Source organism: Notolepis coatsorum (genome assembly GCF_963971535.1).
Source record: "Notolepis coatsorum genome assembly, chromosome: 6".
NCBI lineage: Eukaryota > Metazoa > Chordata > Actinopteri > Aulopiformes > Paralepididae > Notolepis > Notolepis coatsorum.
The window spans coordinates 71,526,982-71,540,779 of NC_140170.1; the positions used below are offsets into that span (position 1 = coordinate 71,526,982).

The window sequence follows — 13,798 nt, forward strand, 5'->3', positions numbered from 1 at the left end:
TATATAAGCTCTGTGGATGTATTATATATATATTCTTTGTATTATTACCTATAGTACCTTTAAGAATATTTATCCTGCTTTAACTTGGATTTTACTTTAAAATGTGTCTTAATAAGATATAATTACATAATAAGAAAAAGCACGATTGTTTTGAAGCTACAAATAATTCCACTAGAAACACTGATACTTCTTGCTTTTCAACTCTGAACAGCTCATGTTGGAGTTGTGTTGTGAAGACAATACATATATATATAGGGCTGCAACTAACTTATGGATTAATCCGTTGATTATTTTATCGATTAGTCTATTAATCTAAACAATTCATTTACCAGAAAAAACAACAACAATTGATTCAATTTACAATTGAACATTTCAAAATTATTTACATGTTTTTCAAGTGCAATACTACTATCCTTAGTTCTCATGGGTAGTTGCCTCTCTGACACCACCCACTGAATACCCACAGTAGGAGATGAGCCATGACGTTTATGTATGTCTGTAAATGCTGTGTAGTGTGTGGATGCCTACTGTACATGAGTATGCTGAGTCATCTTCCTCTATTGACTCATTATAGCTACTTTATTATCTTGAAATAATAATAACACCCACAAGTTACTATCACATTGTTTATCATTACATACAATTTATCTATGCCTGTAGTTAAATGCTGAAAATTAACGTTTTGGCTTTAGATAAAAAAAATTAAATAAAAAAAAACAGCCAGAGAAATGTTTTACCGGCATAAAATGATAAATATATTTTTAGTATATCTCCATATGTTATTACGTGTTATCTCTCCACTCAAAAGCTATTGTTAGTGCTTGTGCCAGCACAGGAGATACAATTATACATATACATACGGTATGTAAATCAATATCTTCCTTTTGAATATAATAGGCTCAGGAATCAGGATTGTTAAAGCTAGAATAGAATAGTTATATAAATGCAGTTATATGAAAACACTTCACGGTCTCACGTGATGTGACCGGCGTAGTGCCTCGTCACAGATGTACGACGGCGTACGGAATCTGTGTAAAACACAAACCGTGGCATTCGTCAAGTCGCATTGGTCGATAACCCCTACCGTAATCAATAACGCTTAGAAATATCTGGAGATAAGCCAAGCTCTGTGCTGTGGTCGCACTCTCTCCTCGTCTATCCAACAGCGGATTCCCACAAGCGAGACCCTCTAAATAACGACGTGTCATTTACGTTTCATTGTTCCGTTGTGACGGTACGCTCGCCGATTATCACCCTTTCCTCCTTTATGGCCTTTTTTTAGTACGCCGTGCTGAGAGCAGATACAGTACACAGTCACACACATGACGACAGGTTCATTAAAACATGATTAATAAGCACATTGCTCAGGTTAGTACCATTAACATGTTTATTATCCTCATTAGTCATTAGTCACAGACAAGAAGACTCCTTTAAGGTCAAGCGGACGGGTCCTGAAGGGCGGCTGAAGTGAAAGGCTGAGCTGAGACTAAATCAACGCTGGGCCCTCGGGTCGACAATGTAAACAAAGAAGGGGAGCAGGCGGGTTGTGAAGAGAGGAGGGAGGAGAGAGGAGAGAGGAGGGAGGAGAGAGGAGAGAGGAGAGAGGAGAGAGGAGAGAGGAGGGAGGAGGGAGGAGGGAGGAGAGAGGAGAGAGGAGATAGGGAAGCAGTAGGGATGCACTGATACGACCTTCTCAGCTGATACCGAGTAGGGATCTACCCTGCTTTACCCTGGTATCAGCCCCATATCTACCCTGCTTTACCCTGGTATCAGCCCCATATCTACCCTGCTTTACCCTGGTATCAGCCCCATATCTACCCTGCTTTACCCTGGTATCAGCCCCATATCTACCCTGCTTTACCCTGGTATCAGCCCCATATCTACCCTGCTTTACCCAGGTATCAGCCCCATATCTACCCTGCTTTACCCTGGTATCAGCCCCATATCTACCCTGCTTTACCCTGGTATCAGCCCCATATCTACCCTGCTTTACCCAGGTATCAGCCCCATATCTAACCTGGTATCAGCTCGATATCTAACCTGGTATCAGCCCCATATCTACCCTGCTTTACCCTGGTATCAGCCCCATATCTACCCTGCTTTACCCAGGTATCAGCCCCATATCTACCCTGCTTTACCCTGGTATCAGCCCCATATCTACCCTGCTTTACCCTGGTATCAGCTCGATATCTACCCTGGTATCAGCCCCATATCTACCCTGCTTTACCCTGGTATCAGCTCGATATCTACCCTGGTATCAGCCCCATATCTAACCTGGTATCAGCCCCATATCTACCCTGGTATCAGCCCCATATCTACCCTGGTATCAGCCCCATATCTACCCTGGTATCAGCCCCATATCTACCCTGGTATCAGCCCCATATCTAACCTGGTATCAGCTCGATATCTAACCTGGTATCAGCTCGATATCTAACCTGGTATCAGCCCCATATCTACCCTGGTATCAGCCCCATATCTACCCTGGTATCAGCCCCATATCTAACCTGGTATCAGCTCGATATCTACCCTGGTATCAGCCCCATATCTAACCTGGTATCAGCCCCATATCTACCCTGGTATCAGCCCCATATCTAACCTGGTATCAGCCCCATATCTACCCTGGTATCAGCTCGATATCTACCCTGGTATCAGCCCCATATCTACCCTGGTATCAGCCCCATATCTAACCTGGTATCAGCCCCATATCTACCCTGGTATCAGCCCCATATCTACCCTGGTATCAGCCCCATATCTACCCTGGTATCAGCCCCATATCTACCCTGGTATCAGCCCCATATCTAACCTGGTATCAGCTCGATATCTAACCTGGTATCAGCCCCATATCTAACCTGGTATCAGCCCCATATCTACCCTGGTATCAGCCCCATATCTAACCTGGTATCAGCCCCATATCTAACCTGGTATCAGCCCCATATCTAACCTGGTATCAGCCCCATATCTACCCTGGTATCGGCTCGATATCTGATGCCAGTATCAGTGCATCCCTCGCGAAGGGAAGTAGGTTAGTGTGGCTACAGTGGATATTGCCGTAATAACATCAAACATACGTAACGTTAGTCAAGAGATTATGTTCTACAGTGGTGATCATTGTCGGAGGTTACTCTCACACGTGTGTGCATGTGCGTGTGTGCATGTGTGTGCGTGTGCGTGTGTGTGCGTGCGTGTGTGTGTGTGTGTGTGTGTACGTGCGTGTGTGTGTGTTTCAGAGGAGGAGCGGGAGCACGTGGAGAGGCTGCGCTGGCCATCCAGGGGATACCTCCAGGAGCTCAGCGAGTACCAGCAGCGGAGGCGCAAGCTACGCAAGTCCCGCTGTGTCGTCATGTGACCCGTGACCAGACGCCTCGCCCTGCCTGCGGACACACGGGAGGGGGGTGGAGGGGGGAGGTGGGGGCTGCGGGAGATGAGAGGGGTGAGACTACACAAAGGGGGGGGGGGGGGGGGGGGGGGAGAGACAAGATACAGAGCTGTTAGACACTGCTGTTGAATGAGGCTCTGTGTCGTGAAGAGACCAGAGACGCTGAGGGAGAGATCACCGAGGCCCCAGCCAATGGGAGGGCGTCGACGAGTGATGACACCCTCTACTGTGATGATGCACTGTGACACCCCCCCCCCCCGCCACCCCCAAGGAGAGGAAACGGAGAAAGGAATGAACTCTGTGTCCTTGATCCTAATGACTCTTCCATCGTGGGCAAAATGACTGAATAGTACAAAACAACGGATTCTTTAAAACCTTATGCGAATTCCAAGGCGGCCGGAGGGCGTCAAATGTAGGCGGAGAAACACAAAAGCGTGGATTTCGACACGGAAGATCGACGTCGACGGCAAAGTGCCGCGGATATTTCAGGCTCATCTCTCTTCTGACGAGGGTGGATTCGCAGCCTCTGTGCAGTAAAAACCCCAGTGGGATCATTTAACCCTTTCACTGCCACACTACAGAAGGTTAACCCTTTACTATCACACTACTGTGATAGCAAAGGGTTAACCTTCTGTAGCGTGGCAGTGAAAGGGTTAACCTGCTGCCGTGTGGCAGTGAAAGGGTCAACCTTCTGTGTATTGTCGCAGTGAAAGGGTTAAAATACAGGAGCAGACATTTTCACTGGCGCTCCGATATATATATACTGTGTAATGGTGGTTTCAGGGTAAACAAACAGAACTGTATTAAAGTGTGTTGGACTCTTTTGTCTTCTGTACTTGACACACTGTGTATCTTTCTATCCATGCTGGACACAGAACCGTCTCAAATCAAACCCTGGCCCGCACGCCGCACCGTCGTGGTTCTAAAGATGTCACGGGGTGGTTGGTTGGTGTGTGTTGTTGAGACTCCTCAATGGGACACCTTGACATTTGGAACAGAGAGAGGCCTCGAGTGGAATATGTGTGTAGTTCTCCGTCAAAAGGTTCGCTATGCGAGAAGTATATCAACAAGAATGTCAGGAATCCGCCTTATTACTGGATCCCATCAACAAGTCACAGTGGAACAGTAACATCACGCTCCTCCGGTGTTAGCCTGCTCCACCGCTGCGTAGGAATGAGGCGTTTTCTTTCAAAAGGGGTTGCCGGTGGTTACGGGCAGCCCTGTTGGAAGAAAGAGAAGTACACAGACAGTCCCTGAAAGGCCTCTGTTGTAGCTAGCTGGTAGCAATGTCCCTAAGATAAGAACTAGGGATGCACCAATCCGACTTTTTCAGTCCCGATACCGATACCTGGGCTTTGGGTTCGGCCGATACCGAGTACCGATCCGATACCCATTGTTCAATTAATAAACCGTATGCCTCACTGTGTGGAAGAGACTGGGATCATTCTTTTGTGCAAGGCAACATCAGGCTTGACTTAAAACATTACTTTCCTAACTTAGTGAAACAAAATGTAACAAATTAACACATAGATATAAATGTACTGAATTGTTATTTATTATTCAAATGAAATAACAAAAAGAAAAGTATTTATACAAAAAAATATATATATATATAAAAAAAGATAATTGTCTCCGGTACCCAATCTAGCTATTTTAGCCATATCGGGGCCGATATCAATATCGGATCGGTGCATCCCTAATAAGAACGGCAACACTTATTTACACTAGTTTTAGGAGAAAACATTAAGACAAATGTAAAAAAAAAACGTCATTCTCACGACGCGACCGGTTGAAGAAAGTCACCAAATAAACCGATCAACCAGCTGCTGGACACTCGGACAGTCTGGTACATCGAGGCGGGCGGCGGCGCGTGCTCCGTGTCAACCAAATCGGTAACGACGGCGACAGCATTTTCATAAGCAATATGTGACAGGAATTCAATTTAGCGTACAGGGACGGGCCAAGTTCAATTACAGTTGTATCGCACGTGGCCAGGGTATTTCAGATCTATAATTCCACATCAATAAGTGTCGGGGGGGGGGGGGGCAGGACGTGATTTACGACCGCGTGAGACTCTTGGGGTCTCCGTCTGTTTAAAACGAGGGTCGCCTCAATTATCAATTCATCCCGGAGGTGGTTTTGAATCGAAGAACACGTTAAGTGTACTGCGGTGAGACAGAGTGCTTCTTACACGGAATCTACAGGAGAAAATCCTTGAATACTAATTATTTTTCATCATTTAATCATGTTCAGTCTCTGAATCACTTTATTCCCTGTAGCTGGATGATTTGAACTGATGATGAACCTTTTATCTGTTTTGGACTAATATAATCCCCTTGAACCACCACGTACACACACACACACACACACACAGACATTTGCGCTCTCACACACACACACACACACACACACACCCATTCACACAAATAGACACACACACACATACACACTTATATACCCAGTCTTTGGTAGCGATTAGGTGGAGAATGACTGAAGGTGAACAAACATGTCTTTACCTGGCTCTAATGAAAAACCCCAGAGGAACTATGCTGAGGTTATTATGTCATGGTGCTGCAACTATCTTTGTAACCTGTACTGTATGAAGAACTTCAACTGTTTTTCTTTTCTTTTTTTTTGTAATGTTTATATTTCTTTTTGTAGAGAAAACTGGGAAAAAACTTTATTTTACAGTCTTTATTTTATTTACCTGGTAGTTATTTAGAGATCATATATTTAAAAAGGAAAAAAGAATAACAAATTAATAAAAAATTATGACAAAGGTGGAAACCTGAATCTATACTGTGTTGTTGAGATCAGTAGGGCTGAGCAACGCATTTTAACACATTATCATTCACCCTAATAAACTGAATGATATGAAAGATGTGAGAATTAGTTATTATTGTGAGAGTGTGTATGTTGCACTACTGTCAACTGATATTTGGTGTCTCTAGCCTTTAGTGACATATTCTATTCAAAACATATTCATATAACTGCTGCCTATCACATCCTGAAGACGGTCAGTTTATGCATATGTTTTGCATTTTGTAAACGTCTTACTATTATTTTAATTTTTTTTTGATCTTTTTCCCCCTCCTTTTTCCTCCGATTTTCTCCCATCCCAATGTTAGTCGTTATGCCAATTCCCAATCCCCTTCCTGGTCGCTGCGCACTTACCCCCCACAGTCGGTCTGGGAGAGTGGAGGCTATCACGTGCTTCCTCCGACACACGTCTAGCCAATCAACCGCTTCTTTTCACCTGGCAGCGCGGACTCTCACTGAGAGGGTGTAACGTGTGGAAGGATCACACTACCCCCCTTAGATCCTATCCGCGCTGAGCAGGCGCCCCGACCGAACTGTAGGAGTCGCTGTTTACAACGACCCGGACCCACCCCGCCAGCTTTCCCACCCTCTAATACAGCCAATTGTATTAGTGTGAACGGCCAGCCAAGCTGGTGACAACGCCGGAGCTGTGAGCTGGATTCGAACAGGCGAATCCAGCGTCTCCGGTGTTGGTGACGAACGCAATCTCCGCTACGCCACCTGACCGCCCAACGTCTTACTATTATAATAAAACACAAGATACTTGTGCCCTAATGATAAGGGGCGTCAGTAGCTCGGGAGGTAGAGCAGACGTCTGGTAATCCGGAGGTTCCCGGTTCAATTCCCGCTGCTCCCAGGCACCGTGTCGAAGTGTCCTTGAGCAAGACACTTAACCCCCAATTGCTCCCGATGAGTAGGTTGGCACCTTGCATGGTTGCCTCTTCCGTTGGTGTGTGAATGTGTGAGGAATAAATGTGGTGGATAAATGTGCTATATAAATGCACCATTTACCATTTATAAGGATAAGCGCTCAATGAAGAAACCCAATCCCCTCGCCACACATCTATGCTACTCACTTTATTCTGAGGACTGAGAAGAGGGAAGAGAGGAGGGTGGTGACCCAATACCCAGGAAGACCACCCTGAAAAGCCAGACCAGGCTTCCCTCCACCCAGAACCAAATCCTCCTATTTATAATAAAACACAAGATACTTGGGCCCTAATAATAAGGAGAAGCACTCGATGAAGAAACCCAAATTCCCCTAGCAAACATCTATGCTACTCACAGTGGTCAAATCAAAAGGGCATGTGTATATCTATTTGTGTATGTGTGTGTAGGAGGAAATGAGACAAAACATCAGAACATGCATTTATCTCTCTGCATAGGTCCTTGAACTTTACTTCCAGTTTAGGTGAGCTTCATACTTATAGTCTAGTACTTTTACTCTTGATACTTTAAAAGGATCATTCCAGATATTTTCGATCAGGGCCTCACTCCCCCCCCCCCCCCCCCACTGCTTGCTAAACATGCCAATCTGATCTGACCATAATCTCATCAGTGGCTTCATTATAGAGACCCGTCTTCCTGCTTGTGGACCGCGGTGAGGTTTTGGTGATGTGTGCCGCCACTCGGTTTCACAGTCTGGATGAAACCACGAGCCGTGCCGCGACCAAGATGTCCGTGTGCCGGTTACATTCAACTCCATTTAGTGAAGTTCAACCAAAATAGGTTTTCTCCTGCCAACCAAATACGTGAGTCACACCATACGGATGTTTGTGCAGATATACTGTCCTGTTAGCCACGTTACACAGTGTGTTATACTGTCCTGTTAGCCACGTTACACAGTATATTATACTGTCGTGTTAGCCACGTTACACAGTGTGTTATACTGTCCTGTTAGCCACGTTACACAGTGTATTATACTGTCCTGTTAGCCACGTTACACAGTGTGTTATACTGTCCTGTTAGCCACGTTACACAGTGTTATACTGTCCTGTTAGCCACGTTACACAGTGTATTATACTGTCCTGTTAGCCACGTTACACAGTATATTATACTGTCCTGTTAGCCACGTTACACAGTGTGTTATACTGTCCTGTTAGCCACGTTACACAGTATATTATACTGTCCTGTTAGCCATGTTACACAGTGTGTTACAAGGTTATTTTAGGCCTCTCTCTGTCGCCAAGCCCAACACTCTCTCGTCTCAGTGCTCTCTCTCTCTCCTTCTCTCTCCCTATCCCCCTCTCTCTCCCTCCCTCTCTCCCCCTCCTCTCCCTCCCTCTCTCTATACCTCTCTCTCTCCCTATCCCTCTCTCTCTCCCTATCCCTCTCTCTCTCCCCCCTCTCCCTCCCTCTCTATTGATTTAGACAGTAATAAAAGCACACAGGTTCTAGTCTTCATACTTTATGACCTGCCTGTGGGGTCGACTTCTCTCTCCTTCATCCTCCTTTTCGTCCACATCCTCTGTGCTCGTTCACTTTCACAGCCGACAACAACCAAAGTAATGTGTGTCTACCAGTGAGTATGCACGGTGCGCCACCTAGAGGATGTCTCCGGAGCTGCAGCCACGGTGCCTAAGAGAGAGTATTCATTAGTGGTGAGCAGTGAGCCAGACCAGCGTCCCTCCGCCTGTAACTGTTCCGCAACAGTAAGTTACTTCCGGGGTAGGCCTGATTGGCCCCGACAGGCACGTGACGCGGCAAACTCAGGACGCGCAACGAGGCTGCTGAGAGCTGTCGCGCGGAAATAGGCTGTCTATTGCCATTCTCTAACACAAACTCTAACCTTAACCAGCTCCTTAACAGCGCCTAAACTTAACCCTTCTAACCTTAAGCAACTCCGAAACAATGCCTAACCTTAACCAACTCCGAAACAATGCCTAAACTTAACCGGCGAAATGAATGCACGTTAAAAAAGATTGCCATTCTCTAAGTCAAACTCTAACCTTAACCAGCTCCTTAACAGCGCCTAAACTTAACCCTTCTAACCTTAAGCAACTCCGAAACAATGCCTAACCTTAACCAACTCCGAAACAATGCCTAAACTGAAACGGCGAAATGAAACGGCGAAAGAATGCGAATGCACGTTAAAAAAATAAATAAATAAATAAATTGAAGGGAATCGAACTCGCCAGCAACGAGCCGTAGGATCCACAGCCATGCAGTCTTGCCAATTGAGCTATTTCTGGATACTGAATTAGGGGGCGGTTACTGGCATATAATGAGCTCCGCTCTGCCGCTACGCTCCGCCAGAGAAAGTTGCGCGTCACGTGCCTGTCGGGGCCAATCAGGCCTACCCCGGAAGTAACTTACTGTTGCGGATAAGCTATAAGCCGTCCCTCCATGTCCCCTGTGGCAGAAGAAGATACTGCATGAGGGGGAAGATTATCACGTGATGAAAAGGGAATAGTTCCCATTTCCAACCCGGCTGAAGCTTGCACAGTTGGCTCTCATCGTGAATGCTGGACACGTCTGAGAGAAAATCCTTTTACACTGTATCTACAGGTCAGAACAACCTCGGCTCACAGAATGTTCAGGACACCTTCACCTTAGAAACATCCAATATTTACTTTTTGAGTCCTACGGCACGGAAATAATGAGGTATTCTGACAGAATCCTTCACCTCCTGTTGGGGTTCAGTGGGATCTGGGACTGGTCTAGTCTGGACTGGTCTGGTACTGTTACTGTATAGTCTGGACTGGTTTGGACTGCTCTGGAACTGGACTGCTCTGGAACTGGTATGGGACTGGTCTGGAACTGGTCTGGGACTGGTCTGGAACTGGACTGGGACTGGTCTGGTCTGGGACTGGTCTGGGACTGGGTCTGGACTGGTCTGGACTGGGTCTGGTCTACTCTGGACTGGTCTGGACTGGTCTGTACTGGTCTGGACTGGGTCTGAACTGGACTGGGTCTGGGACTGGACTGGGTCTGGTCTGGGACTGGACTGGGGTCAGTATATACCCACACCTTGTGAAGCTTTACAGGAAATTAAAGTGAGTTAATTGTCTCCCTTCATGAAATCTCTCTGGTCAGTTTAGCAGCTGAGATTCTAGTAACTATTTCACTCTATCAGATGTTGTAGCGAAGCAGCCTCGTCTACAGGCTGATCCAAACAGCACGGCCTGCACTCCACCTTCACTTTAAACCACCTTTGCCTATTTTTCTGGAGGAAAACACCAGATGACTCAAACTGTGAACTCACTGATGTGAACTCACTGAGGGCATGATTACTGCAACCTCACTGTTCTGATGGAAACCCCCAGTGATTGAACCAGACCTTTCTGTTGGCTACAGCAAACAAACTCACCACACTCTCTCACCCGTTTGTTGGTCAGGCTGAGCAAAGTAGTACTCGGGTAAACAACACCTTTATATACTATATACACTGTCTCATGTACACGCACATGCACACACAAATACACACTGTATTTGTGTGCATGTGCGTGTGCATGAGACAGTGGCTCGGGAGGTAGAGCAGTCGTCTGGTAATATGGAGGTTCCCGGTTCGATTCCCGCTCCTCCCGGGCAGCGTGTCGAAGTGTCCTTGAGCATGACACTTAACCCCTAACTGCTCCCGATGAGGAGGTCGGCACCTTGCATGGTTACCTCCGTTGTCGGTGTGTGAGTGGGTAAAATGTGAGGAACAAAATTGCAAAGCGCTTTGGATAAAAGAGATAATACAAATGCAGTCCATTACCAGTCCATCGTGTGGAATTATGTTGCTACTAGGGAGAAGCTTGTGTTGCTAGGGAACAACCTGCGTCGTTAGGGGAACCGCTCAGGCCCAAGTGTATTTCTTGTCAGCGGTTGATGTCAGTAAACACTGCAACAGGAAACACTCTGGGGGCCATTTACAACGTTGATGTTGTCAAATGTGAGAAGGTCTATAAAAAAGGACCCAGGAAGTGGCTGGAAGTTAGACGGTTGCTAGACGATGTAAATTGGTGGGTTTACGTCGAGAAATCAGTAAAACTACTAAATGTACTCGATGGAGCAGAAGGGGGTGGAGCTTTCTCATCATACGTCTTTCTAGAGAAGACAACTCCCAAACGCGTGATTTTTAAACGTAGCCTATGTGTGCGAAGACGCTCTCTGATTGGTTTAGCGCCGAAGGGTCTCTTCCGCCTAACGAACCCTAACCTTAACCTTAACCCTAACCTTAACCTTAACCCTAACCCTAACTCTAAGCATAACCCACTTCGAAAGAGGGCCAAAGCATAACCACTTTGAAGCAGAGAATATATATGTACAAGGCGGAAGAGACCCTTCGGTGCTAAACCAATCAGAGAGGGTCTTCGCTGTATGTGGCTAGCCAATCAGAGAGCGTCTTCGCACACATAGGCTACAGAAAAAAATCACGCCTCCCAAACCATCTTTTAACCCAAAGATCCGCCCGTCAACACACACGGCGGCCAATGGGAGTGTTACGCGAGTGTGAGGTCATACCTGGGAGCCAATGGGAGTGCGGCGTGTCACTGCAGCGCTCCGATGGACTGCAGCATGTCTTCCAGTTGGCCGTTCTGGTCCAGTTCGGCCACGTCGCTGCCCCCCCCCACACACTCCTCACCGATGAACACCCGGGGCACCTGTAGCAACACACCATCACCATCATCATCATCATCAGCTGCGACCAGCAGCTCTAGAGCTCCGTCTGTCTGACGGGCGGTCCGTTTCTCCACCCCTCTAGCGGTCGTAGTTCACCCTAAGACCACTACCTAACTAATATTGTTTTATTATTCAGTATAATAATGCTGTATATATACTGTATATATATATATTTATTATTTGTATTCTTACCGTATACAGTATCTATCCACATCTGTCTGTACATACCTGCATATAAACCTTGTTACATATAGTAGCTACTATATATCTGCACATATCTGTAGATATCTATATCTGTACATATCCCTTACTAGTTATGCTGCTAGCCTGTATGACTTACTACCATACTGTCTTTATACCTGTATCACTGTACATAATACTACAACTGTACATAAATGCATCTGATTATACAGTACTGTGTATATCATAAATGTCATGATGAATTGAAAATGGGGGACCCTGATGTAAACAAGACGAAAGTCTTTCTCTGGTCTGCATCCCCTTAACAATTGTGTGTATTGAGCTGTACTGTACTGTACCCATTCTGCAATCTGTTAATAAAGTTTTTCAATCAATCAATCAATCAATCAATTAGCACTATTACTCAGTAGTACTCATTTATAATGCGTTATATCCAGTTTAATCAGGTATATTGTATATTACTATTGCACTTTACTGTTACATATGCACACTCTGTTTGGATGCCAAACCTATTTTCGTTGTACTGTATGATGATGATGAGTGATGACAATACATTGTAATCTAATCTAATCTAATCTAATCTAATGGTATCTAATCTAAACAATGAAAGCTGCTGCAGCCCGACCAGTCATGTGATCTCGTCCTCACCGTACGAGCCCCGGTGATCTCCAGGAAGTAGTCCTGCATGCTGTTCATGTCGGTCCTGCCGCTGATGTCCACACACTGTAGATGTCCAGGTTTAAATGTGAACTTGGACAGAACCTGCTGAGCCATATGACAATAGGAGCAGGTCGGCTTCATGAAGACCACCACCATGTCTCCCCTCAGTTTGCTTTCCACGAATTCCTGCGCCATTTTTTTTCTTTTTCTGTAGTTCAAGTAATGACGAAATAACGAGTTAAATTAGACACTTAACTGTCTCTAGGAATCATGAACAAAGAATGTTATTGTTGTGTGTCGTGAATCAATTAGATGTACGACTGAGAGACTTCCGTTATTCTAATAGGAGGCGGGTCTTCCGGGAGGGACGTCCCACTTCTTAAAGAGGCAGTGCACGAACTTGTATAATAATAATAATAATAATAATAATAATAATAATAATAATAATAATAGTATTATACAATGATACAGACTGGGTTAATTAAAGATCCCCTCCACTCACAAATGTGTTTAACTCCTCTATACAGATAGTTATTTATGGTTTATCTCCTCTTGGAGGTAGTTCTTTGAGAGGGAGATCTTCTCTGTACTTATTTGCATGTGTGATGTCACTAATCCTATCATGGTGCAATATGTGGTAACTTGACACCTTTATCTTCAGCTACACAGAAAGATGAGTATGTATATTGACATGCCTTGGAAGAATATAAGCTGCTGACTTGGAATTCCTGGTAAACATCAATGAGTGCTTGCTGGCAGTTTGCATCATAAATCCTTGCATCACAATGAGGGTAAAGGTGTAGAAATGCTGCAGAGACAGTTTCAGTAGTTCATTGAACAATATGTTGGACAAAACATATACAATGATTAATTACACATTTAATTTAATGAATTCCCTAAATCCCATAATTAACAAGTATCCTCTCTTGTGAAGACTAAGTGTCCTAACAAGTGAGCATTTTGTACTGACTCCATGTGACACATACAGTAGGGTACCGCAGGGCTAAAATCCCCCTTTAAGGAAAATGTTATCTTTCTGACACAGAATAAGCAAGAATGAAGTGGAAATACATATTTTTATTTTTATTTAACCTTTATTTGACCAAGTAGTCACTTGAGATCATCATCATCATC

General features: G+C 45.1%; 2 protein-coding genes across 2 annotated transcripts in view; one reads left to right on the top strand and one right to left on the bottom strand.

Moving 5' to 3' along the window:
• Positions 1–3,428, top strand: part of rhobtb3 (Rho related BTB domain containing 3) — a gene marked incomplete at its 5' end in the record, with an annotated part of 189,879 nt that extends 186,451 nt beyond the window's left edge. The window contains one exon of the mRNA XM_084315621.1: positions 3,228–3,428. Coding sequence (XP_084171747.1) covers positions 3,228–3,346 — 119 coding nt within the window. The 3' untranslated portion in view covers positions 3,347–3,428. The remainder of the gene's footprint in view (positions 1–3,227) is intronic.
• Positions 1,400–12,984, bottom strand: glrx (glutaredoxin (thioltransferase)). Its single transcript, XM_084316370.1, has 3 exons — positions 12,653–12,984; positions 11,645–11,784; positions 1,400–3,436 (listed from the first exon to the last, which is right to left on the bottom strand). Exons 1-2 carry the CDS (start codon positions 12,857–12,859, stop codon positions 11,671–11,673), a joined length of 321 nt encoding a protein of 106 aa, XP_084172496.1. The 5' UTR covers positions 12,860–12,984; the 3' UTR covers positions 1,400–3,436; positions 11,645–11,670.
• Between the last annotated feature and the right edge of the window lie 814 nt (positions 12,985–13,798).

Coding starts and splice junctions, on each gene's coding strand:
- glrx (XM_084316370.1), bottom strand. CDS start 12,859: ATGGCGCAGGAATTCGTGGAAAGCAAACTGAGGGGAGACATGGTGGTG. Junction 11,785..12,652: donor AGATCACCGGGGCTCGTACG/GTGAGGACGAGA, acceptor GTGTTGCTACAG/GTGCCCCGGGTGTTCATCGG.